The sequence below is a fragment of the Octodon degus genome, unplaced genomic scaffold, assembly GCF_000260255.1.
Source record: "Octodon degus isolate 3935 unplaced genomic scaffold, OctDeg1.0 scaffold00123, whole genome shotgun sequence".
Taxonomy (NCBI): Eukaryota; Metazoa; Chordata; class Mammalia; order Rodentia; family Octodontidae; genus Octodon; species Octodon degus.
The window spans coordinates 2,758,820-2,785,210 of NW_004524699.1; the positions used below are offsets into that span (position 1 = coordinate 2,758,820).

A 26,391-nucleotide genomic window follows, 5' to 3' on the forward strand; every position below is an offset into this window, starting at 1 on the left:
GCAGGGACGGGAGACCTGTGACCGTCTTGCAGGGACGGGAGACCTGTGACCGTCTTGCAGGGACGGGAGACCTGTGACCATCTTGCAGCAATAGAACAAGAAAGAATTACAGAATGAGTGTTTTCATGTTCCTACTTCCTGCAATGCCTGCCGCATGCCTGGATTTACACAGTTAGGGCTACATGCCGTCCTGTTACAATTATTTTAATCTTTTGTTTATTTGATATAGCACCTAACTATGCAGCCCAGACTCGTAGTGATCCTCCTGTCTCAGCCTCCCCAGCACTGGGATTACAGGCGTGTGCCACCACGCTTGGTGCCAGGAGCCGGCACAGCATGTGGTACCGGGGATCGAACCTGGTCTTTGAGCTTGCCAGGGAGGTGCATAGACCGCTGAGCTGTCGCTGTAGCCTCCATGATAATATTAAACCTAAAATACAGGGAACAAATTTCAGTAATAGAGGAATCAAAGGAGACACCTGCCATCTGGTGGGGGTGTCTATGACCTCTCTGTGTATGGAGTGCTGCCCCCTAGGGTCGGAGCAGGGTAGGGCTGTCTGCTTAGATTGATCTCGTTCAGTCCCCTTTGGAGGCTGTGGCCAATGCAGGAGGGCAGGAAAAAGAAATAAAAAACTGATAGGCCAGAAAGGAAGAAAGAAAACGAACCTTATATGCAAATCTCATCGTTGGTTATGTAAAAACATTCCAAGGAATCTGCAAAAACAATGTTTAGAACTAGTAGTTAAGTTTATTATACCGACAGGATACAAAATAAATACAAAAAAATCGATTGCATTTCTAGATAATAGCAAGTGAACAACAGAAACACATTTAAAAAACTACGATGGTAGCATCGAAAACATGGGTTAGAGATAAATGTACCAGCCCCTGTGTAAGACCTGCACTCCGACATCACAAACAATTGCTGAGTGAAGTAAACAGGGAGAAAGACGTGCAGAGCTAGGACACCATTCTCGTGGGCCGGAAGACTCCAGGTTGAGATCAGTTCTCCCCAAATTGATCCCTGGATTCCATACAATCCCAAGTAAAACCTCCACAGGCTTGGTTATAATAGAGATTGACAAGATGATTCTGAGATTTATATGGAAATGCAGGGAGCCTAGAGTAACCCAAACAAATTCCGACGAGAGAAACACTGGCGGACTCCTGCCCCGAGATTGTGAGGCTTAGCCTGCGCCCACGTGGTGCCGGGAGCGTAGATCCGGATGGAAGGAGCGGCTGTGAGCCAGCTCGCACGCCTTCAGTGGGTTTCTGTCAAGGCGGAGGTGTGCTCTTTGGCGCAGGTGGTGCCGGGAAAGTGGACGTCCACTGTGAAGGGGCCAGCCTTGGTCCCTACCTCGAGCCGTAAGATGGATTGTAGAGCTAAATTCAAGACTCAGAGCCATGGAAGATAAAGAAGAGAGAAAAGCTTTCTTTTTGACCTTGAGCTAGGCAAAGGCTTCCTAGGTAGGACATAAAACTGTGAGCTGATAGCCAGACGTTGGGAAGGAAATAAGATTGAAATAGGTGCTGGTAAAGCAGGCCCCGGATAAAGGCCTTCTGTCTAGACTGTCTAGAGCGCAGGTACAGCTCTGCCACTGGGGAGGGAATGGACACTTTAAAACTGAACAGAAGGTCTGGACACAAGTGTCACAGAGAAGATAGGAGGATTGAGTCAGGCAAAGCCACGAGGTGCTGTCACCACCCGGGCGTACGCTGGCGAGAGGGGCTGCGGAGTGCGCGGCCACTTTGGGACGGAGCTTGGCGGCTGCCCGCGGGATTCCCACAACACGCTGCTCCACACAGCTTTGGTTCAGAGGCTCCTGGGCTGGGGGCTCTGTCTCTGGGCTGGTCGCCCTGGCTGGGGGTGGGTGTCCTCACATGGGACCCTCCGGGAGTCGCTCAGGTCCCCAGCAAGGTGCCTGAGTTCTGGAGGATGTGTCCCCCAAACTACGGGAAGTAGGACCTACCCTGTCGCTCGAAGTCCAGGTCTGGAAGCTGTCACTGCGCTGTATTGGTCACACAGTGCTGGTCTCATAAAGTGGAGGGGCGTAGACCGTGCTGCTTTAGCCAGCTCCCAACCTGTATAGGACTGTTTCCTGTTCACAAACCAGTCTTCTGCACCAGCCCCAGAGGAGAGATGCCAGGCAAATACATAAGCATCCTGAGGCGCTGCATATGAGGCTTCTTCTCCCTTGATCCCCCTTCTGGAATCGAAGGACACGCGTCCTTCCCTGTGCACTGGTTGGTTGCTTCACCGAGCCCTTGTTCTACTCGCCAGCTCATCGCTGTGGGCATTGGCCCTGTGTTCCTTGGATGGTTTGCCTGTGTCTTCGCCTTTTCATTGGCTGGCTTGCTTGCTTGCTCACTGGTAGGTGTGTCATTCCTTCCTCTCTGGCTCATTCATCTGTCCACTAGTTGGCTCCATTCGCTCATTGGATGGTTTGAAGGCACTGAGTGGCTCCTGCGTCTCCTGGTGTCTCTATCCCGTTCCCTTCTCATTTCTCTGGCTCCACACCGCACACCCGCCTTGGGCCAAGTGTTCTTCTGTGGATCTGGATTTGCTCCTGTCCTCTGAGGTTGGTCCCTGGGACACCTCCTGCCTGCCCAGGGCTGCATGTGTTACGAGAGGGGCGGGGGACACAGAGGAAGCGGGAACACCACGAGGTGGATGTCTGCTGTGATTCCTGCTTGCTGCCCCCGAGCCGGGTGGTGGGGAGGCAGGAGATCACCTTCCTAGAGCTGGCCGTGTCCCTTGCTGTTCACTTTTTCCTATAACTTCTTCACATGTGTGTCCCATGTGTTGGTTGTCATGAGCATCCTGGGTATGACAGATCCTATTTGCAACCCTGTGCAGCAGGGAAACTGAAGCCCAGGGCCGCTGGTGCATATGGTTTTAGGATACATCCTGGAACCCAGCTCTGCAGAGTAGTCTGATCCGCAGGAAGATGGCTTTTCATTGCTTGAGTCCTGCAGCCCCCTCCTGTACCTGGGGCAAGCCTGGGCACCTCTGGGAGGGCAGTGGAGACCTTGCCCTGATTCTTAGATGACCAGGAAGGGCGTGGACCCTCGGATTCTCTGACACGGTGGGTGCTTGGCAGGCCCTCCTTGGCAGAACCAGCCCCCATAGCGGCTCAGGGACAGCTGGCCTTGTCCATTCAAATCCAGCTGTGGTCAGCTCGGCCTGGGAGCACGTCTGATTGGAAGCCAGTGCCATTCTGTCCTATGCCCACCCTGTCCCCACCACAGCTCAAGGGCCATCTCCCGGGGCCAGCCGGGTGAGGCCCAGTGGAGCCTAGAGAGGGCCTCAGCCAGCGTGGCCCAGGTCTGCATCTTCAGGGAAGCAGGTAGGACGTCACTTAGTGAGCCAGGCATGGGCACAGTGCCACCCAGCTCCTGGCATCAGCCCTGGCCCACTTCCTGCAGGACAGGGAGCTGAAGTACCTCTGGGGAAACCTGCACTCGTCACCTGCTTCCCCATCAAGGGTGCAGGGTCCGCTCCTGGTCGCTCAGATCCCCGCGGCTGCCCAGCGCCCGCCCCGCCCCACATGACGCACCCTCTGGCAGGCAGCCGTAGACATAATGTCCCTGGCCTCGCTCTGCTGTGCTCATAAGTCTTCGAGCAATGACAGGGAGAAGAAACCACATCTGTTCATAAAGGCGGCGGTGCCGCTGCACGCGAGATGCTCAACAGATGCCTGAGAGGCTGCTGCGTCCCGTGCTCCTGTGGGGTCCGATGTCCCCAGCTGCTCCTGGCCCTGTCCTCTAGGTAGTCTTGAGCCTGGTCTTCCAGGCCACAGCCATTGGGAGGTCACACTCTTAGCCCCTCGCCTTGTGGCCTGGCCATGGCCCTGGCTTCACGCTGCTGTCTCACATGAGTGTCCCTACCGGATTGCCTGTGCCAGGGACACACCTGTGTGGCCCCAGACAGCACGGTGGCTGCTGTCCATTCTCACCTGCCATCGGGGCTCCCACCCCCTCCAAAGCCTTGTCCGGGTGCTCTTCAGGTCCTTTGCGTATCCCCACCATGACTACTTGGCCTCCATGGTGTCCCTGTGTCAGCGCCGCTGGTTCCCACAGGACGACATCGGTGTATTGCAGGGGATCTAGCTACTGGATTGAGGGTGGCCGCGGCAGGGGTGGTGGCAGGTGCTTGTTTCTGAATTTGTACCAGGCACCTGGGCCACCTGTGGTCCCTGTGTGCATGGTAAAGGGAGAAGTGAGGTTCTAGGCCTGGGGCACGGTGGGTAAATGATTGGCACCTACCTCACTGAGGAGGTAAGTTTATCAACTGAGGCCTGGAGATGATGGCATCCCTTCCTTTATTCATCCACCCATCCACCCATCCATCCACTCATCCACCCACCAAGTCATCCTTCCATCCATTCTTCCTTCCTTCCTTCCATCCACCCACCCATCCATCTGGTCATCCATCCATCCATCCATCCATCCATCCATCCATCCATCCTCCCATTCATCCTTCATCCACTCATCCATCCATCCATCCATCCATCCATCCATCCATCCATCCATTCTTCCTTCCTTCCTTCCATCCACCCACCCATCCATCTGGTCATCCATCCATCCATCCATCCATCCATCCATCCATCCATCCATCCATCTACCCACCCATCCATCTGGTCATCCATCCATCCATCCATCCCCCCATCCATCTGTCCATCCATCCATCCTTCTGTCTACCCATCCATCCATTCGTCCATCCATCCATCCATCCATCCTCCCATCCATCTATCCATCCATCCAATCATCCATTCAAGCACCCACCCATCCATCCATCTATCCACCCACCCACCCATCTACCTATCTACCACCCATCCAGCCAGCCATCTGTCCATCCTCCCATCCATCTTCCTATCCACCCACTCATCCATCCATCCATCCATCCATCCATCCTCCCATCCACCCAGCCATCCACCATTTATCAGTCATCCACCCAAACATCTTTGAAGTCATTCTGTTCATCACCTATCCCATACCCAGTCCTTTCTTCTGTCTATCCTTCCTCAAGGTCCTCCAAGAGCACCTCCCCTGGTCCCTGAGATCGAGTGGAACAGTTCCTTGCTCCCCCTTTGGTGCTGCCCTGGGCTCTCCTGAGAGTCACCCTCTGGGCAGCAGGAGTGGCAGTGTACACACGGGGCTCTTGGGGACATTCTCCCGCCTTCTAGCCTGGTGCAGAAGAGGGAAGAGACTTAGGGCCTGGGAAAGCCTCCCTGGCCTCTCCTGGGCCATCTCCTCCGCCACTGGGCCCTGGTCCACCCTGATCACCACCGGAAGGATGCATAGGGCTGTCAGCCTCTGGCGTACCACAGTCACTGTGACAGCTGCTGGGAAGGAGGCTGGTGGCTCTCGGATGGGGGAGCAGGGGCGGGTCTGCTGCGTGGAGCCTCCCCTGACTGCAGGTCACCCGTCCACTCTAAACACCTGACCCTCCGTCCACTTGCCGTCCACCTACCTGTCTGTCCATCTGCCCCACTTCCTGTTCCTGGGGCCTCAGGGACACTGTCTTTGTCTCCTGTGGTGCTCGGCCACAGCCCTCGCCCAGCCACGCTGTCACCTGTCCCTCTCTTTGCTGGTCTGGGACCAGCGCCTGGCCGCCTTGTCATGAACTTGGGCCCAGGGAGGCCAAGATTAGCATCTGCACGGCCGGGGGCAGGGCGGATGGGAAGGGACACCAAGACATCCCTGTGACCTGTGACTCTGGTTGCAGCCCAACCCTAGTCTATCCCTAAGCCCGGCACTGTGGGGCGGTGCCTGGTGTGTTCCCTTGGTCAGACTCCATGCTGGGGTCCACAAGCTGGCCCTGGGCTTGCTACCCTGCCCTGGGAGGCTTGAGGTGGCTGTGTGTCCCTGCTGTGTGTCACACAGTGACAGGGACTCCTAGCTGTGCCAGGGCCATCCGGGGTCGGAGAGCAAGGTCAAGTCAAGGTCAGGCTCAAGCCCTGGGAGCACAGGGTGGTGGCCAAAGATCTCTGTGTCTCGGCTTTGGGATGGAGGGGCAGTACCAGCAGCTGTCTCCATCGAAGTCTGTTCCTTGGGCAGGGCTTGAAAACACTGCTTATTTAGAAAAGAGGAGGCGGGTGCTAAGCTGGAGCAAAAGCCCTGCAGCTACCACAGGAGCAGGATTTGGCTGTCGTGTGTAAGAGCTATGCCTCAGTCAGCCATTCAACAGACACTGAGGGCTGGCCAGCCCCGCCCCGCCCCGCCCCGCCCCTGCTGTTTTGGAGCTGCCTCTCTGTGGCACCTGGGGGGGGGGCAGCACCCACCTGTGTGCCTCCATGGTGCCTCAGTGCTCAGGCCCTTCCTTAGCTGCTGAGGGTCCCCTCGGACCACCCAGCTTCTGTCCCTGGGGGCGGCAGGACAGCGGCCTATGAAGCCGGACACCAGCTGACAGCCAGGGCCCAGTGCTTGGGCCCAACAGCCTCCCGGACAGCCCCGGGGAGGGAAGCAGGCTGGTGCTGGTCGGGGCGCCCCTGCCATGTCACAGCGGCTGCGGTATCAGGCTTTAGGGGTAGCCAACAGGGTCCAGATGACGCTCAGCTCGGGTACCCAGGCCGCAGCTCTGGGAACACAGGAAGAGCTCTCCTGTGTGGGGCGTGGCCTCCCAGCTTCCTGTCTCCCTGCCAACTCCTGCCCGCCTGACCCTCCGTCCACTTACTGTCCACCTACCCGTCTGTCTGTCCATCTGCCCCACTTCCTGTTCCTGGGGCCTCCGGGACCCTGTCTTTGTCTCCTGTGGTGCTCGGCCTCAGCCCTCACCTGGCCACGCTGTCAGTGCCGACCTCACCTGTCCCTCCCTTTGCTGGTCTGGGACCAGCACTTGGCTGCCTCATTATGAACTTGGGCCCAGGGAGGCCAAGATTAGCATTTGCACCCCCGGGGGCGGGGCAGATGGGAAGCAGCACCCACTTCCCCGGCTCTGGCCCTCGGGAGTGGGTGCAGGTGAGCCCTGGGCTGGAGACTAAGCTAGGAGGACAGGAGCAGGCGGCTCCAGGAGAGGGGCTGGGACACGGTGGATCAGTGCCCACCCTGCCCCTGGACGGCCGGGGAGGGAAGCTTGGGTGCTCCCCTCCGTGCGGCATTCCAGGCCACGTGGCGCAGAGCGAGACTGCCCCAGGACACAAGACACTGCCAAGCCAAGGCCGGTCCCTGGCACCCAGGTCCCAACACTGCCTCTCCCCTGGCCGAGGTGACAGTGGCTCCCTGCTACGCTCCACCTCCAGGACAGGCTGGTGGGCAGAACGCTCTGGAGAAGCCTCACTACCAGCCCTCGGGAGACGCAGGCTTCAGCGCTCCACGTGTAGAGCAGGAAGGCCGGGAGGCCGAGTTACAGTGCAGGGCGGATGGAGGAAGAACTCTAGATGCCTTCGGGGACCTACAGCATCTTACCTTAAAGAGTGGCTGCCCTGCTGCGACTCTCTTCTCCCCTTCCAAGGGCTGCTGCAGGGGGTGCCAAGGGGCCTGCCTCTGCCACTGGGACAGAGGGTAAAGGCAGGGAGCTGCCCGGTGAACTTGGAGGGCTCCAGACTCTCCCCATGGCTCCTGCTGGCACCTGTGGCTTGGCCTGCCCGGATCCTCCTGACAGTTGAGGTGGTGCTGGCTTCTCCCCCCCACTGCGACGGTGGCTCTGGGCCTGCCATGGGCTGGGGAGCCTGCGAGAGGCCTGTGCCACTTAGCTCTGCCCTCTCCTTGTCCAGGCCTTAGTGCCCACTGTGCCCTGGCATGGACACCCTGGCCGCGGGTGGTGGCACGGGGCCAGCGGTGGCAGCTCTTTGAACTTGCTGCGGCCTCGGCCTGTGGACCTGAGCTGAGGACCACTGGAAAACAGCTCTGCGCTGTCCTCGATGGGGAAAACAGGCTTGCACCCGAGGTCTGGGAAGAGCATCAGGACTTGCTGTGAAGCCAGGCCAGGAAAGCCGCCATCCCCGGTCCCTTCCTCAGGCTGCTGCCAACCTGGAAACCGATTCCACAAGATGAGTAGCTGGGCATGGTGTCATCCCGGCAGGTGTGCCCGCGGCTGGCTCACTGTCCCTTCCCACGGCCCCATCCAGGCCTGAGGCTGGGCCGCATGGCCTAGCCAGGCACCCGTGCTCCTGGTTGCTTCCGAAGTCTAGTGGGGCCAGGGAGGGCTTTGTCACCCACCTGGAGGTGGCAGAGGGATGCAGGGCATCCCTTGGACCACGCCTTGTGGGCTTGTACCCTGGGTAGGGCCCAGGGCCACCAGGAAAATCACAGGGGCCCCTTAAGGGTAACTGAAGGGAGATACCTGGCCTGCGCAGAGTGCACCGGCTGCCTGGTGGCGCCCCCTGCTGTCTGTAGGTGGCCTCTGCAAAGACAGAAATCCGCAGCTTTGAGCGGGGGTGCGGCCCCGCCGGACTGCGCAAATGACAGCCCTGAGCCCGGGTTCGTGGGGCTCCAGGGTCTGGGCAGTGTGGACCCAGGAGGTGCTTCCAGATAGGAAAGCGCGGCTGCTCGCCTGTCCATTCGTCCGCCTGTCCGTTCCTCTCCCTCCTTCCCTCCCTCCAGCTCTCTGCTAGCCTAGGCCAGGCTGCCGTCTTTCTCTGGCCCCACAGCTGTGCACTGCTCCTGCAAGTGTCCCGGGCACCCTGCGCAGTCACCTGGCTTTGGCCTGCTGTTTGCTTCTCTCAGGAAGCCGACCCCTGGGAGACTGGGTCCCTGCTGGCCGGACAGACTGTGTGGCCAACTTGGGTCCCAGGTGGGACGCCCAAGCTGGCCCCCTTCCTTTCCCCAGTCGTCTACGCTTCTGAATAACAGGGTTTTCCTCCTGAGCAAGTCCCAGGCCAGGAAAGGTCAGGAGCTGCTGAGTGGGATCACCCCGGGGCACGACCTGGGGACAGCTGCCCCGGCGGGTAGGGACTGGGGCCGGGCCATCAGAGGTGGCGCTGAGCGCTTCACTAGCACACATCAGGATGGGTGTCCCAGGGGCTTAGGCACATGGGGGAGCACATGGCTGGGCTGTGTCCCTGCAGGTGCAGCTAGGGGCAGTCTTTCTGCACTCCCCACCCCGAGATGGCGCCCTGCATCTGTGGCTCACGCAGGTCCCTTGTGTTGAGCCAGCCATATGGCTGCCCTTCCTTCCAGGAGAGGGCCCAGGGCGGAGGCCCCTCGGCTGGGCCTGTCCTTGAGGTGGGGTGTCCACAGGGTTGGTCCCTGGAGGGGCAGGGGGGCCTGGGACCCCAGGGTGCTGCTCCAGGTGCACGTGTGTTCTATCCCTGGGACAGCGAGCTGGAGCTCATTTCCCCACTGGGTGGCCAGCTGAGCCACGCAGGACATGCACTGTTGGGGGCAGGTGTGCTGCCCAGGCTGGCGAGGGACAGCCAGCTCCCGAGGAGACGCCACGGCAGGAGGTGGCTGGATGACCACTCTCCCCCGAGCCCTCACCTGGCCACTCAGGTCCAGCGAGCCCTCTAGACAGTCAGGGCCCTCAGGAGGGGTACAGGGCCTTCTGATGGCGACAGGCCTCTTGGGGCCGCTGGAAACTGTCATGAGCAGTGACCCTTCAGCGGGCAGGAAGGGGACAGATGCGCAAGGGCAGAGGAGACTCGGGAAGCCCAGTAGTGTGGGAGCTGCAGGGAGGCTTGCTGGGCTGGGACCACGCCCCACTCACCGGGCAGCGCCCTTGATGTCCTCAACCTCCGGTGCATCTCTGGGGTATCAGCCGTCCTGCTGGCATGTGGCTGCGTGCAGGACCCGGAGTCAGCGCCTGTGTGGCCCTGACACCTGGCTCGAACCGCCCCGCCCCGCTGCCCCCTCACTGTCCTTCCCCCTCCCACAACTGACCCAGCCCTGCTCTTGCAGCTCAGCCAGCAGACCTCCTGAAGGTCCTGGACTTCCACACCTTGCCGGATGGAGTAACGAAGACTGCCGGCTTTTGCACCACACGACGATCCTCCAAGGGCCCGGATGTCGCCTACCGAGTCACCAAAGACGCACAGCTCAGCGCGCCCACCAAGCAGCTGTACCCTGGTAAGGGGCTCGTGACTCTGTTCTCAGGGGCGGCTTCTGGGGACTACCTGGCCCGCAGCCGGGGACAGCGCGCAGTTTCCCTGGGAGCCCTCCCAAGCCCAGTTTGATTTCATTGAGATGTCCAGCTCCGAGCGGCCCTTACCATCCACACCAGAGGTACGTGGGGCTGAGGCTTCACAAGCAGGTGTGTGGCAGCTGCAGGCAGGCCGTGGAGATGGATGGTCCCCGGGGACCAGGTCAGGAGACAGCTTGGGGATGCGGGGAAGGAAGTGCTTGCAGACAGCAGCTTAATTGGGGGCAGTGACACGGAGAGATACATGAATCACACACCATGACTCGCAGTGAGGCGGTGCAAGGCTGCTAATGAGAATCCATTGCCAAGTGCCGGATCTCTGCTTTTAATGACATTACCTGTCCACTAGTTGCAAGGTGCGGCTCCCAGTGGGCCCTGTCCCCTGCCAGCGGGTGAGTCCTGTCACCATCCCCGAGTGGATAAGCCTTCGGGGCTTATCTGGACAGGCGGAACGGGCGAGTGAAGGATACTCCTGGGGCCTGGCCTTGTGGAGGTGAGCTCTTCTGTCTGCTCGATAAAAGAACCGAGGAGTCGGGGCCTGGGCAGACCGTCGCCTTGGGAGCTGTCTCATAATTACTAGAAGATCTGGCTGCATTTCGGTGGCTTGGAAGTGACCCTGACAGTCATGCCAGAGTCAGGGCCCTTCTAAGGAGGCCCTAGGAAGCACCTGGCTCCCTGCTCCCCCAGAGTGTTCTGTTCCTGGCCGTGTGCGTCCAGGGGGTCCCAAGCATCTGGGTCCCTGGGCTCCACCCCACAGCCACGTAGGAGGAAAAGCCGTGCCTCATGGCATGTGGGATTTTCACAACTTGGGCAGAACAGGGAGGGCTGCGAGTCTGCCCTGGCCGTGGGACACCCAGAACCCACCAGTTTCCAGGGGGTCCACCCAAGCTAGGAAATAGAACCCACATGTGGAATTAGTCCCAAGCTGGAAGCTGTGAATCTTTGCTGGCCATGGGTCTGGGGGCTTCAAGAAGCGGCCTATCTCTACAAGAAAGTGATCCCCATTTTCAAAGCCCATTTCCCCCTCTGGGCAGCCCCTTTGTCTCCTTGGCCCTTTTGCTCTTGGGGTGAACCTGCCCTAACATGTCCCCGACTGTCTTTGGCCCACCCTGCCTGATTTGTGAGTGTCTCTCTGACAGCATGTCTGGGAGGTCATTTCGATGGCTGTCATTTGGATGTCATCTTGGCAGCCATGGGGAGGCAGCTAGCGGGGATCCTAGCAATAAGGAGTGTCTGGAGGCCGGCCCTTGCGTGCAGAGCTGCCGTGGGTCATAGACGCCCAGCCTGGAGAAGGTGGACCTCCTCTGTAAGGGTAGATGTCCTGTCAAGGTGCCCTTGGTGTCCCATGTGACCTTCATTGTGAGAAGAGCAGGGATTTTGCCTTGCCATGCCTCAGGGCAGCCCCACACCTTTGGGGGTGGGAAGAATCTTCCAGACTCCCCCCTCAACATTCATTGCCACGCAGTGTGAGCCTAGGTGTAGAATTCCTTCCAGGGAGCCTGGGTGACCAGGGCACCAGGAAAAGCCCCAGGGGCCTGGGTGCTGCGGCCATGCCGACCCAAGATTGGGAGTTGGATTCGTAGCGCAAATCAGGGCTCCACCTTTGGAGATAATCTGTGGCCAGGATGTGGCAGTACATTTAATCTTTTCTTTGTCACCCAGTTCGGCGGCAGTGCGCGAGAGGCGTATGACAATTTGCATCTGTCTGTGGCAGGAAACAGTCTCAGATCCCAGGGGTGCGGGCTAAGTGACTGCAGAGCTAGGAGGAGTCCCTGGACAGCGTGATCGGAAGGGGTTTTTTAGCAGTGTTTTTACTTTCGCTGTTCGATGAGGGACTTGACCGGAGCTCAGAGTTGCAAAGGCTCCCAGAGGCTCCTGCAGCGGGCGGGGTGTGGCTGCGGGGCCATGGCTACTGCCCTCCCTCAGGATCTGACTCCCAGACACTTCTGGAGGGACTGCTGTGGTGTCCCCTCGCAGGGCCGGAGGGTCCGGTCCCAGGAATGCAGTGCCTGCTGGAACGCAATGGCCACGCGGGGAGGCCCCTGAGTGGGTGTCTGTGGGTGTCTTTGGGCCAAGGAAAGGCCGTGCACCCGGCGGGTGGCTCAAACACAAGACAGGGAAGTCCCCACCACGGGCTGGGGCCTGGTGGCGCAGACTGGGGACCGAGAAGCTGTGTAGTCAGGTGGAACTGCTGTAGCAAGGCCCTCCTCAGTCTGGTGACAGCCGAGCCACCAGCGGCCAGCTGAGATGCCACCCCAAGTCCTGGACTGCTTTCAAAGTGGCCACAGCCTTGGATCGAGTTCCTGTTCCCTCATTTTCTAGGTTGGGGGCCCCGTCTGTCCCTTCCTTGTGTCTACAGAGTTTGGAGCATGGTCCAGGACCGACTGCTACTTATCGGTGGTGGGATCACGGTTGGTCTGCAGTCACTGCGGCTCAGCATGACTCAGTTCCAGGGCAGAGGTGCTGACGAGGCTCAGCCTGGAGTCTCCATAGGCCGTAGTCCTTTGGGCCGGAGCTGCAGAGGGAAGGGAAGGCTCTGAGGACGGGCTTGGCCCTACGCCGAGCCCGCCCTGCAAGGTGGCTTTTGCGGGAGGGATGACATAGGGGCTGTTGGGCAGCGACTCGCCCTCGTAAGCTGCGCACCAGCCTGGACTGTGCTTAGCAGTCCTACTTGTGTCATGACGGGTGTGGACACCTTCGAGTGACCGTAAATCCGTTGTTATTTTGCCAGGAGAGAAATGTATGTGAAACATAATTTATCTTTTCAGGTTTTGTCTGAGCTGAGAAAATTTGTTACCATAGAGATTTTATAAATTGAGAAACAGCCTTTTAATGAGCTCGGAGGGACGAGGATTCACGGTCCTGGGCCGTGTATTATGATGCAGAGACCAAACGTTGTCCTCTCCACACTGCTCTTTATCTCGGCCCGTGTGGTTGTCAGGGGTGTGGAGTGCTGGGGTGGGGACAGAGGCAGGTGGCCCTTGGAGAGGACAGTGAGGGGCTTGTAACTGCTGCGTCCACGACGAGGACAGGGACTTCTGGGCTGTGTGAGTCGAACCCAGTTCCAGTCCCTTGGGCCCTGCTCCGTGCCAGGGAAGAGCCACCAAGACCTTCACTGCCGTGCACAGCAGCCTCCACCCCCTGGATGCCAGCCGAGACTTGATGTCCCCCAGCATGTCCCCATATCCTGAAGGGCAGGGTCACACCTGGGATGGGGTTAGGGTGGCTCTCTCTGCTATCTTCCAAGGCGACATCCTGTCCAGAAGTGAGAGAAGCCAGAACCAGTTCTGCCTTGGGACCTGCCTGCCACTGGCCACCGTCTGCTGCTAGGAGTTGCCCCCGCCTTGCAATGGCTCCCTAGGGGGAGCCGGTCACAGTGCTGACCTTCCTTGGGAGGTCCTTCCTAGCAGAGGCCCCAAGACCCCACAGCAGAGCGTGGAGCAGTACAGCCCTGCGTAGCATCCCTATGTGTGCCCTGCAGCGGAAGCAGAAGTTGTAGCGGGCGAATGTCCTGTCCACCCCAGGTAGCCCTGCCGGCCTTGTGGCCTTTGCTGTCCCAGCGCAGCGGCTGCAACACTTGAGCCAGTCAGCAGAGGGCACTCACGGATCGCATTCCTCGAAGCTGCTGCCAACCGCAGCTCTGCCACCCAGCAGCAGCTGCTGGCAGTGGCCTTCCAGGACATCTGGTTGACCTGTTCCAGCTGTACAGAATGGGTGGGGGCTGGGAGTCGTCGCTCCTCCAAGCCCATCAGTAGGACTTGGGCCCGCTGCGGCCCTGCAGCGCAGCCTGGAGGCTGCGTTGACACGGCGCCTCGGCTTGCTGCCTCGGGCCGGGCGTTTCTGGCTGACTCGGCAGGGCATCTCTCAGCTGCACGCTCTGTCGGCTCCTGCTCTCACAGCAGAGCTGCAGGTCGCTGCTCGGGAAAGAGCTGCTGGCTTCACCCCCGGGGTCGATAGCGAGGCAGAGGCCCGGGGCCACCATGCCTGGGGCCAAGGGCAGCTGGTGGGGCGGATGTGGGGCCCACGCAGGCCAGCCTGGCTCTGACTTTCGACGAGCTCAGATCGTTTCTGACTGGGGTTGTACAGGGCGCTCCCTGGGGGCCATCTACGGGAGAGCCGTTTTTCTTAAAGTTTCAAATTTGGATTGAAGCCTTTGGATTTTTTTCTGGGGGGGGTGTTTTTGGTTTTGTTTTGCCCTTAGCCAGGAAACTTCAGAAAGTACAGCTCTAGCTGTGGCCCCAGGCCACACCGGAGGGGCCCGCACCTCCCTCTCCTCTCTTTTCCACCCCCCACCGTGGATGTCAGAGAAAGTGCCGCACACAGCCGCAGCTACCAGGCAGGATGCTCCGGGAGTGGCCTCTGCCTGGCATAGCTTGCTTCATCTCGGTCTCCTGTTCCAGCGTCCGCGTTTCCCGAGGACTTCTCCATCCTGACCACTGTGAAAGCCAAGAAAGGCAGCCAGGCCTTCCTGGTCTCCATCTACAACGAGCAGGGCATCCAGCAGGTCGGGCTGGAGATGGGCCGCTCGCCCGTCTTCCTCTACGAGGACCACACGGGGAAGCCTGGGCCCGAGCAGTACCCGCTCTTCAGGGGCATCAACCTGTCGGATGGCAAGTAAGTAGCGCGTGGGTGGCCCTGTCCCTCTCCTGGGGAGGGATGGCCCGGCGGGACCTGCTGGCAGGAAGGGCGTCACAGCAGGGTGCAGAGCAGCTGCAGGAGCGAGCCCTGGGCTTGGCGTCTGGGCCTGGCTCCGGCCTTAGCCTTTCCTCTGGGTCTTCCTGTTCTTCCCCAGCCTTCTTTTCTCCTTCATAAAATGCATCAAAACTCCAAATTCTGTCTCCTTGTCAGGGGGATGCTGGAGGCATATGGTTAGTTGTTCCAGAGGGACTTGTGGCATCCTTCTCGGATAGTGGCTTATCCCCTGTCCAGTGGATGATTTAAAACAAAGGCAGGGGACTGGGGAGATAGCTCAGCAGTCTAAGCGCCTGCCTGGCAAGTGTAAGGACCTGGGTTCGGTCCCCAGTACCACATACGGTGCCAGCCGCGGACACAATGACAAGCCACCAAGTCCAGGTGTGGTGCTCACACATGGGCAGGCTGACACAGGAGGATCACTATGAGTCTGAACTGCATAGCGAGACCCTGTACCAAATAAATAAATAAAAGATTAAAAAATAAATTTTAAAACAAAGGCAGCTCTCAGCAGAGCTCTCTGTGGGGGCGTTCTACATGCTGGGAGTCTGAAGTGGCCTCTTCCACGGCCAACACGCGGAGCTCCTGCACGGAGGTGCTTCTACAGTCTCCAGAGACCTACGTGTGTTGGGTTCTGTCACACCCAGTGGCCTGCAGCTTGTCTCGGGGCAGGTGCCACGTGCCACGCTGGGACCGTCATGCTCGTGTCTCGCTGCTCCTCTGCCTCCTCCTCACTTCTGCTGGTGGCAGTGTCTGGCCGCTCCGGGTCCACGGCTCTGGTGCCCCCGAGCATCCTGATGATCTCCTGGGTACCCAGAAGCTGTCCATGGAAGAGATGAGGGTTCCAAGGCGGTGGCAGGCTGAGGGGCCCTCACGGAGGCCCAGTGCTGCAGGGACGAGGGTCCCAGCCGCCTTCTAGTCTCTTGGGCTGCAGCAAAGGGGCTTCCTCCTCAGGGCTGAGGGCTCTGCTGGGAAGACCCCAGCGGGCTTCTGAGGCGCCGGCTCCCTGAGCCCCATGTACCTGTTCCTCTGCAGGTGGCACAGAATCGCTCTCAGTGTCCACAAGAAGAACGTCACCTTGATCCTCGACTGCAAAAAGAAGACCACAAAGTTCCTTGACCGCAGCGACCACCCAATCGTGGATGTCAACGGCATCATCGTGTTCGGCACCCGGATCCTGGATGAAGAAGTATTCGAGGTGAGCGGCAGGCGGAGTGGGTGGGCCTGTGCCTCCTCGGGACCCCCACTCCACACCGGAGGTGGTGTCGGCTCAACCGTGGCACCGGGCTGGGAACGCGCCACCAGGCATGCCACGTGTGCACACGCATCTGTGTCCACAGCGTTGCTGTCTGGCAGTGGGGACGGGGAAGGACAAAGCCTGCAGTGGTGGATGCGAGAGACGGTGTGTTTCCCATAGTAGGAGCTGCGGTGCATGTCAGCAGGATGCTGGCCGCAGCTCAGGCCTCCTGGGTGAAGCTTTCGGCTCTGCTGGGTGCTGGGCTGGTATTTAGCCTCAGCTTCTCCATCTGTAAAATGAGACTGCAAATGTGGCTCTGTCTTAGAGCTGTGGTTGAGCACAAGGTACAGCTCGTGCTGCCCGATGGACAGCAGTGGAAAAATAGCAGCTGCAGCGTTCGGTCAGTGCCAGTGGAGGGTGAGGGCTGAGCCCCGTGGTCCAGTGTGGACAGCTGGGAGGGACAGCTGCTGTTTCTGCAGGGAGGGCGTGTGACACTGGGCCTACTGGCCGTGGCTGCCCTTCTGTGGGTCAGTTCTCCGCAGTGGCAGCCTGGAGGCTGTGCAGGGTGGGCCAAGTGCTCGGGTCCCACTGACAGTGCCTGCTTGTAGATAGTAGAGACATCTCATGGGTGGGCAGCGGCCTCGGGCTGCTCTGGGCAGCAGGTGCTGAGAGCTGGCTTGGGGCTGCCGCAGACTGGGCTGAGTGCTCTTCGAGGATCCAGGCACAGCAGGTGGTGGAGACGGGCTCTAGGGTACAGCTTGGCGACTCCCCCGAGCGCTGCGGGGGTGCGCTCTGCGCTGCCCAGCACCGGGATGGGCTCTGCCACTTCTGTACGTTTTCCTGTGGACCAGGATCCCGACTCTGGGATGGGTCAAGACCGTGGGTTTAAATTAATTTACTCTGTCCTAGCCACTGTCTGTGCTGTGCCCAACATTTTGTTCGGTGGAGGTAGGGCTCTGTGTACACTCACGGTGAGCCTCTTATTGTATGATCCAGGAAAAAGCTGCACCTCAGTGCAAAACTAAATACTAATCTAATCCAGGATCTAATCCTAATCCTAATGCTGCTTCCTTGATGTCTCAACTGAGCAAGGAGACCCTTTCCCTGAAGCGCATGTTGGGCAGACCACTGAGCCAGAAGCACCGGAAGCTCTTCCCGGTCTGGGAGCACCGGAAGCCAGAAGCACCCCGAGTGGACTGTGAGCCCCGGCTCCCCCACGGCCCAGCTGCTGTATCAAGGCTGAGGTTTCTAACCTGTCTGTGACTCAGCTTTGCAGCCTGTAAGACAGGAGCAATCGTCGCACCCACATTCTGCGTGTGTGAGATGTGTGTGGGTACTAATGTGTGCACGCCTGTGCCCCACGCAGGTGTCCCTGGCTTCCACCTGTGTGTCCGTAAGGACTGAAAACTGTTATTTTCAGGCAAGTAGACCTGGAGGTGAGCGGCCTGGTGTTGCCCACCTGGCTGGCTCCCACCCTGCGGCCTGTGCCAGGCACCAGCCAGCCCCGGCTGGAGCGCCCGGGGACGCTGCAATTCCGGGCAGCTGTCTCCCCCGCGATTTGAGCCAGCGTGGCCGCCAGCAGCAAGGGAGTTTTGTTGACCGCAAGCTGTTAATGGTCCGAAGGCACATTTTCCCAGCCCCAGAGCTTCCTGGCTGTTAGCTGCGCTCACGGCAGGAAATTGGAGCTGTCTTCCCTAATGAAGAGCGGCGGAGTGCAGCGGGCGAGCGCCCACGGGGCCCTTTCCCTGCCTTTCTCCTGAGCGTGGTAATGATAAGGCGGGAGAGCGGTCATCTGCGGCTGCCCTTCAACTCCGAGCAGCAGCGCAGCTGAGTTTCTGTGCCTTTCGAAGAGAAAGTCGTTTAACTCCTTGCTTCACAGGACTCCGAGCCTGGCACTGCCAGTTTTCACTGTCAAGGACTGAGAGGGCAGCATTGTGAGAAGTGCTTCCCTCCTCCGGAAGAAGACTTCCACTCATTAAAAGCCAGCCCGCGCCTGCCTCTGCGGGCTCTGGGTGAGCCGGGTGGAACCAGGCTCGCGCCTCACGCTCAGTGACGTTTGCAGAGCACGGGCCAGGCGCTGGTGAGCTTGGGGTTGCTGGGCTTATCCTGGAGTGGCCCTGGCCACACGGAGGCCGCTTGTCCAGCCTGAAGTGCCCGCGAGGGAGAGAGCCCGGGACGGGGATTTTGGGGCAGAGCGCATCCTTCCTGTGGTGAGGAGCCCTTGGCCTGGGCATGTGGGCTGGCCAGGTCCCCAGGCCAGACCTGAGTTCAGCTCTGAGGCTGTCCAGGGAGGCAGGGCACTCACGTCCCTGCATAGGCTCTGCAGGAAGCCAAGTGCAGAGAGAGGCCGAGGCCCTGGGTCCCCTGGCTTGGCCTTCCCAATCCAGCTGCCTGGGCAAAGACACTGAGCCCAGGTCTTCAGCTGCAGAGTGCGTGTGATGGGCCCGCGTGGACAGTGTGGGTGTGGAGCGGAGGCCACGTACACCGCCAGCACCGCTGGGCCGCGACCCACCGCAGCCATTCAGCATCAGAGCTGGTGGCCCTGCTTTCCTGAGCTCACCTTCCCCGGCAGGGCCCTGTGACCCATGCCAATGCCTGGGTCTGAGCTGAGGAACCCCCAGGAGAGAAATGGCCGGGGTCACCGCTGCACATGTGCCCGTGCCTGGCATCTCTGAGGTCCCCTGCGAGGCGAGGGCTGCTATCCTGGATTTCGGAGCTGCATTCCCTGGCCGTGTGTCAGGTGTGAGCATGGAGCCAGGCTCAGCCGGGCCTGCCCCTTCAGTGTGTGCTCTGGGGGTGTGTCCTCCAGCCTTGCCCCACCCAGGATGTACCGGGGTCCCAGGGCTGCACCCCAGTGCGCGTGCTGGTGGGGCTCTGCACCGGGCTAGTCAGCAGTCATTGCCATTGCAGAAGCATGGGTGTCTCAGCCAGGACAGCTGTGGTGTCCAGGAGGGGCAGCTTGTTCTCGGCAGGCGGAGGTCTTCCCCCCTCCCTCCTCTCCCCTCCCCTCCCCTGCTTGCATCCCTTTTGTCTCTGTCTCCCTCCTCCTCCTCTTTCTCCTTTTGTTCTCCCTCCTCCTCTGTGCCCTTTCTCGTTCTCTTTCCCTCTCTCTGTCTTTCTGTACCCTTTGCACTGAGCTTCTGCCCTTTATAGACAGGGCCTCACTAAGTTGCTAAGTCACCCAGGCAGAACATGTAATCCTCCTGCCTCAGCCTCCCAGAGTGCTGGGATCACAGGCACGCATCACAGGCATGCTGCCTTATGGCAGTTCAGGAAACCGTCACCAGGAAGGCCGAGTAGCTCACTGGGGTCGCCTGGAGAGGTGGCCCACCGAGCCCACCCCCAGTGGTGGGCCCCAAGCAGGACGCTGCCCACCCCTGCCCTCGGGTGCCCTGGCCTTGCCTGGCCTCTGGCACTGTGCTCCTGTGGCCTAGCTTCAGAGGCCTGAGGACATCAGAGTCCCCTGGCCCTGGGCTCCCAGAGCGGGCCTCACTTGCGGGGTGGCACCAAGACGCCCCCGCTTACCCATCCTGGCCGCGGCTGGGCTAGAGGAGAGGGAGGCCATGGGCTGCAGACCAGGGGGCACCCGGGTGCTCAGGCATGGAGCAAGGCAGGTGGCAGGAGGACCCTCCTCCTGGGGGAGCCGCCAGCTTGTGAGCTTGGGCTGAGAGCCAAGTATGCTTTTAAACTGTGGCCTGTTTCAAGGGGCAGTGCCACCAAAGAGATGGAAGTCAGCGCCCTGCGTGCCCCGCGTGCCCCACGTGCCCTGCGTTGGGGTTGCGGGGCAGGGCTTCGATTCGAGTGTCCTCCGGTCCTCTGCAGGCCGCCATGACTCAGCGCGGGGAGTGGCCAAGTATTTACGTAATCCCTGAGCTCCCTCTCTAGGAGCCTGGCTTTTCCACCCACCCCGTCTTTCCTGGAATTCTGCTCTTGCAGGCAGAAGCAGGGCCGTGCTGTCCTGGCTTCCTGGGTGGCTGGGGCTCCTCTCTGGGTGTGCGGCGCTGTGCTCCTGTGCATGCGTGGGGAATGGCGTTCAGCTCCCATGAGGGAGTGTGGGAGGACGTCCTGGGTGGCTCCGAGTCCGACTCTGGTCCCTTTGAGCCCTGGATGTTCCCGGGAACCTCGCCCAGCTCCCTGGTGGCTTTGCTTTGCACAGGGCATGGCCTGGAGTGGCCAGCGTTGGTGGCTCGTGGCCTACTGGGCCTAGGCAGGGATGCGCAAGGAACTGGGCAGCGGGAGCCTGGAGAGTGTGGGCCACTGTTGCAGAGGCAGCAGGGTCGGGGCCGGGAGCCACAGCGCTGTGGGCGAGCAGCCTGGGCATCCCGGAGTTCGCTGGAAGAGCCCCCGCTTCCGACGGGTCCTGAATGCCTTGCTCTTTCCCTCTCCTGCTCCCCATGTCTTGCGACCTACATGTCTGCTGAGAGGGATGAGGAGAGGCCCGGGGCCTGCGTGCCCACCGTTCGTTGGCGTCCTTCTGCAAGAGCCTGCTCAGGGCAGCCTGTGTGAGGCATCCCAGAGTGCCACCCAGTCTCTGTCCCGGCTGGGCGACTTGGCCGCATGCAGCACAACCCTGGCCAATGGCCTGGGCCTCTGTGATTTGGTTTGTGGACAGGGACATCTGCAGGTCCCCTGGGCTCCTCCCACAGCGCCACGGTCAGAGGAGCCATTGGGGGAGGTGGCGCCGGCGTGAGCAGCCAAGGCAGCAGTGATGGGGCTGGGGTGGGCGCGCCGCGCCGCAGTTGTCTCGGTGGTGCAGGTGCCAGTGTGCTGCTCTTGTGGTGACGTCACGATGGATTTGGTGATGATGGATGATGTGTTGTGGTAGTGGGGGGTGACGGTGGTGTCACCACCCGCATCGAGTGCATTGGTGCACAGGGTCTGCCCTGGGCATCCTGGGCTGGTGGCACTGGAGCGTGAGTCTAAGGCGGAGGTGGCTGGGGGGGGGGGGCACGGGGCTCGAGGGATCCTGGAGACACAGGGCAGGTGGCGTTTCTGAGCACCCCACACCGCCCCCTTAATGCACTCCAGAACTGCAGAACTCACTGTGTCTCCACAGGTGCCCTGAAACTCCTGGGACAGCGCATGTGGACCCCTCTGGCTTTGAGCACTTTGGCTTTTCATTTTGTGTCACTGTCTCATGGATGACAGCGTCAGAGCAAGATCTCAGTGTGACTTGTTTGGGCTCTGAGAGCTGGGACGGGCATCTGGTGGCCCGGCACATGAGACACCCCCAAAGACATCGGGGAAGTAGTCCCCAGAGAAGGAAGGGCCCAGCCCTGCCCTATAGCTCGCTGGGCTCGTGGCTTGGGCGACACTCGCTCTGTGAGGAAGGGAGCGCCCTGGCCCTCCTGAGCCATTGCTCTGCTCTGCTGGGGCGCGTGCTCGGGCGCCAGTGGGGGCCTCAGGAAATAGGCGCTGGCGTGACTCAGTGTGGTGAGGGAGTGCTGTTAGGTCACCTGCCTGTAAGGGGTGCAGTGTGGCCGCACCACAGTGTTGTCCCTAGTCTTGTTTTCCTCTGCTTGTGACGAGCTGAGAGACACAAGGGCCTGGGACCCAGCGGGCACCATGACTGAGCCGGCTGCAGTTGGCGAGGTGGAGGAGGGCGTTGCCACCCAAGGGTGCTGGAGGCAGTGGGCGCTGGGCCCTGCGCGCACCGTGTGTTGCCTCTGGGTTTGGCTCTTTGAGCAACATGCATGCTGAAGGCTGGTCCTGCAGCCTCACGCAAGAAGGGCCTGTCCTCTTGCTTTGTTCTCTCCATGTATGAATTTGAAGTGTTTGGGCTAAAATTAGATAGCAAAATCCGCAAGACAAGCAGAGCCCGCAGCCAGGAGCCTGTGGAGCCTGTTTGGGTTGGATGAGGGGAGCTGCTGGGTGCGGGCGGTCTCACCCTAGTGTGGTTGGAGTGGCTGGAGCGGGTGGAAATGCCGGGAGCCCCGTGATGGGAGGTGCTCCCTGAGGCTGCTCCCAGGTGTGGTGGGCTCCACGCTCTGTCCGCATAGCCCCTGGGGTTGCAGACCCTCCAACGAACACTCTGCCATTTGCCCAGCTTGCAGCAGAAACATAGCCCAGATGAAATCTCTTAATCAGCAGAGGCAGAAGTGACCAGCTCAGCAGATGCTGCTGGCTGGGCCGGAGCCAAGAACAGCTCACCACTTGCCATGTCGTGGGCAGCGGAGGGTCGCCCGGCCTGCGCCCTGGGAGGCAGACGGCTCACCGCCAGCTGGTGCAGCGGAGTGAAGTGGCCACAAGAGCAGGGGGCGAGGGGAGGTGCTTGAGGAGCAGGCCGAGCTGACCAGGGGCCATGCAGGTGGCCTGGACGGCGACAGGAACTGATCTGTGTCCTGCGGCGGAGGGACGGGCCCTGGACACCTTTGGCGGCAACTGCAAGGCAGGCAGCTTGGGCAGGGACTGTGGGCAGCACCCCTGTGCCGTGTGGCCTGGGCAGTGAGCCTGCCTCTGCGAGTGAATGAGAGAGCCGTGGGACAGGGTGGGCAGGCCTGTGAGGGGTGGTGGCCTTTGCCCAGCAGGTCTGGGGCTGCAGGGGCTGCCTGTGGATGCCAAGCTTTACTGGACACATGGGGCAGCCAGACGTCTGGGGGGTGAGCACATAGCGTGACCTACAGCCAGAAAATGGGGTTCCGTAGAGACACCTCCAGGAGCAGCAGCTGCTGTGAGGGAGGGGACCTGGTGCCCTCCGCAGGTCAGCAGTCCGCTCTGTGCGCATGGCACACACCTGTGCATACGGCACGGTGCTCACACACCATGCTGGACATACACAAGCACGCATATGCCAGGCATAGGGACACATGCAAGCCCATGCACACACCGCACCATACACATGCATTCACACACATGTGTAGGTGCACACACACGGGCACACATGGGCACACATGACACACACACATGCACACACCGCACCAGACATATACCTGAATACAAACATGTACATGTGTGCACACCCACATGTTTGCACAGTGTGTCCCTACATAGCGTGCACAAATGCACATATGTGCACATGCCCCACACATGTACACACAGGCATGCACACACACATGCACTAGCCAACATGTGCACACACTCCCACATGCATACACACCTGTGCCTATACAGCACACACACACACACATGCACACCCACCAGGCAACGCCAGATCCTGCGGCCTGACCTGTAAGTTTGGGGAATGTGTTTCCCGCAAGAGGAGAAACAGCCTGGAGTATAGCTAGGGGTGGTGGTATCCACCTTCGTCCCAGTGTTCTGGGAGGCTGAGGCAGGAGGATCACAAGTTTGAGCCTGTGTAACAGAAATTTAGAGAGACCCTGCCTGAGTCGGGCAGGGCTGAGCTGTGGGTACAGGGCGGTTAGGGCTGAGACACGTGCATCTGAACATCCTGCCTGGGCTGCGGAGGGCAGGAGCATGGCATTTGCTCTTCCAGGGCAGAGAGCTGGCGCGGAGGTAGGTGAATGCGGACCTCTGAGGAAGTTCATGCCCGTCCCCAGCCTGGCCTGGGTGTGTGCGCCACAGACACTTAGCAGGGATGTGCGGTGCTAAGGAGGGGCTGGGCATCCAGCCACTCCATGATGCACAGGGCACTGCGTGTGCCCAGAAGGGGGTAGTTGGCCCTCCCAGACCAGGGCCCTGTGAGCAGCAGGCGCTATGCGGAGGCCGCGGTGGGAGTCTGGGGCTGTGGTGTGGAGTGTGGTCCTGGGTCATGTGAGGCTTCACGAGTGTGCTGTTTGCACGCGACACAGAGCTCTGGCCATGGATTTAACCTTTGAACGCTTGTGCCTGATTAGGCACGCCTGGGTGGCACTGTCCCCAGGTTGTGGGGTCCTGTTTGCTGGAAGCCCTCTGACAAGGACTGTGCAGTCTCACTGGAGGGGACTTGGAGACAGGGATCCTGGCAGGCCTTGTCTTGGTTCTCCAGAGCCGTTGGCAGGGGTGTGGCCACGTTGCCTGGGGATCCTGGCATGTTACCGCCCAGAGACAGGCCAGGGCCCACAGTCTTCACCACCCAGCGCCCTGGAGGGAAGCAGCTGGGGGAAGGTTCTGTGAGGAATCCTGATGCCCCGGGGCAGGGGGTCTGGAGGGCTCTCAGATGTCTGTGGGGTGCAGTCCGCCCTGCTGCTCCCAGACACACCAAGCTGGTCACGTTGGAGTCCCTGAGCCAGATTCTGCTGTGTCCCTGCTGGGGACACTGGCCTGTGGCTGAGGATGGACATGGGCCTCGGGAACTTGAGAATCAGCGCAGTGCCTGCTGCAGCCAGTCTGGGCCACCCCTTGCCCCGCATGTCTCCCCATCAGAGCGGCCTGGCACCCCCTGGCACCACGTGGTTGCTGCTGGATTCTGTGTCCACCACGTACAGGTGCCCACCCACCGAGGGCAGAGCCGGGGTTCCGTAAGCCCGGATCCCAGGACTTGGAGGTGACCGTGTGGCCCCACTTGGGTAGGGCAGAGACCAGGTCTCACAGGAGTGCAGGGTGAGCCCATCCTCCTCTGTCCTCGCAGGTGTGCTAGGGGAAATGGGGTACGTGCCCACCCTCAGGCCAGGATCCACTGAGCCCGGGTCCGGGGCTTCCAGGGCTGGCTGGAATGGGAATATGCCAGAAATTCATGTGTTTTTGGGGCCATGGGACCGTAGTGAGGTGTCTGGGAGCCCCCGCCCACACACAGGCCTCAGGGGTGGGCCACTGTGCTGAGGTGTGAGGGGTGCGGACACCCCGACTTGAGGGGCTTGGGGTGCCTAGGAGGCAGAGACTTTAACAGACCAGGGCCACCAGCTGCCACACGTGGGGCGTCCTGGTGTCACCGCCCCTTGCTCACTGCTGGAGAACATATATTTAGATGCCAAACTGCCAGGTGCGAGAGGAGATATTTTATTTGAATTGGGTAGGGTTTGAACCAGAAAGTCATGTTGCTTAATAAAAGGGTAGATTTGATTCACTGTCCTTGCCATCTAGAGAGTTTCAGATGCAGGCCACTTCCCGCTGTCACTGTGTCCCCCACCGCCACGCCTCTCATGGTGTGGCCCTGGACCTGTTCAGTGCAAGGAAAGGAACCCTTGCCCCACCCCTGCAGCCCAGCTGGCACATGCCCCTGCCTGGGGTCTGTGGGGAGCTCTGCCCCCCCAGGCATTCTCCACATCTGCTTCTCCTGTGCTGCTGTCCTTGTCCTCTGGATAGGGTGGCCCAAGTGTGTGCGTGTGGCCGTGGCATCAGTGATGTGGGCCCGTGTCGGGAGCTGCAGCTCCCTGAGTGTGAGCGGAGGCAGTGGGTACGAGGCGGCGGGGAGACCCCTGCCCGGCTCAGCCACTTCCTGGGAGGAAGAGCATCTTTGTCTCAGCTTCTCGTAGGCTGTGGAAGGGCTTCCCGTTGTGGGATGTGGGAACAGGAGGGCGGCGAGCAGCCTGTCGCTCATCAGGAGTACCGGACTCACAAGCCTCGGGTCCGGGGCGCGGTGCTGCGGCCCTGCCACTGGGCCAGCGCCCTCGAGGTGACAGTTACGCAGGCAAACAGCTCTGTGCCCTGTGTCTGCCCACCTGTCTTTGTCACTTTTCTCATTGCTGCGACAAAATCACTTGACACCCAAAGTTAGAGCAGGAAAGGGTTATAGGGCTCACGGGTTGCAGAGGTTTCAGTTCATGTAGTCAGCTGGCTCTAAGGCAGGTGGCATGGCAGAGGGACGTCATGAAGGAAAAGCCATCCGTGGCAGATGGGCGGGCGGGCGAGCGGGCAGGCAGCAGCATCAGCAAGCAGAGGCAATGAGGGAAGTAGTCTTCCGTACCTTATATTCCATACAGGTTACCCCTGTTAGGGTAGTAGCATTCACACACAGGGTGGGGTAGCCTCAGTCCCAGAATCACACACTTAATCCTAGTGTTACAAACCCTAGGTCCAGCCACCTCTAAAAAGCCCCAGCTATAACCACCTGAAGCTGTGGGGGGACATCTCGATATATGCCTATCCCAGCATCCATCCACCCATCTATCTACCCACCCATCCACCTGCTCATCCATGTAAATTGTCCTTCCATGTATGCATGCATGCTATGCTTCCATCCATCCATCTGTCCATCTACTCATCCATCCATCCCTCCATCCATCCCTCCATCCCTCCCTCCATCCACCCATCCATCCATCCATCCATCCATCAATCAATCATCTATCCATCCATCCATCCATCCATCCACTCACCCATCCATCCATCAATCAATCCATCATCTATCCATCCATCCATCCATCCATCCCTCCCTCCCTCCCTCCCTCCATCCACCCATCCATCCATCCATCCCTCCATCCATCCCTCCATCCCTCCCTCCATCCACCCATCCATCCATCCATCAATCAATCATCCATCCATCCATCCATCCACCCATCCATCCATCCAC

The 26,391-nt window shown here is 60.2% G+C and overlaps 1 protein-coding gene across 3 annotated transcripts in view; it reads left to right on the plus strand.

Annotated features, from left to right (window-relative positions):
• Positions 1–26,391, plus strand: part of Col5a1 (collagen type V alpha 1 chain) — a 119,597-nt gene that overhangs the window by 16,802 nt on the left and 76,404 nt on the right. For all 3 annotated transcript variants that reach the window (XR_002817924.1, XM_004640415.2, XM_023700506.1), the window contains exons 2-4: positions 9,838–10,005; positions 14,479–14,692; positions 15,806–15,968. Coding sequence is in view for 2 of the 3 variants with exons in the window: in XM_004640415.2 (XP_004640472.1) it covers positions 9,838–10,005; positions 14,479–14,692; positions 15,806–15,968 (545 nt within the window). In the remaining variant the exon portion in view is untranslated. The remainder of the gene's footprint in view (positions 1–9,837; positions 10,006–14,478; positions 14,693–15,805; positions 15,969–26,391) is intronic.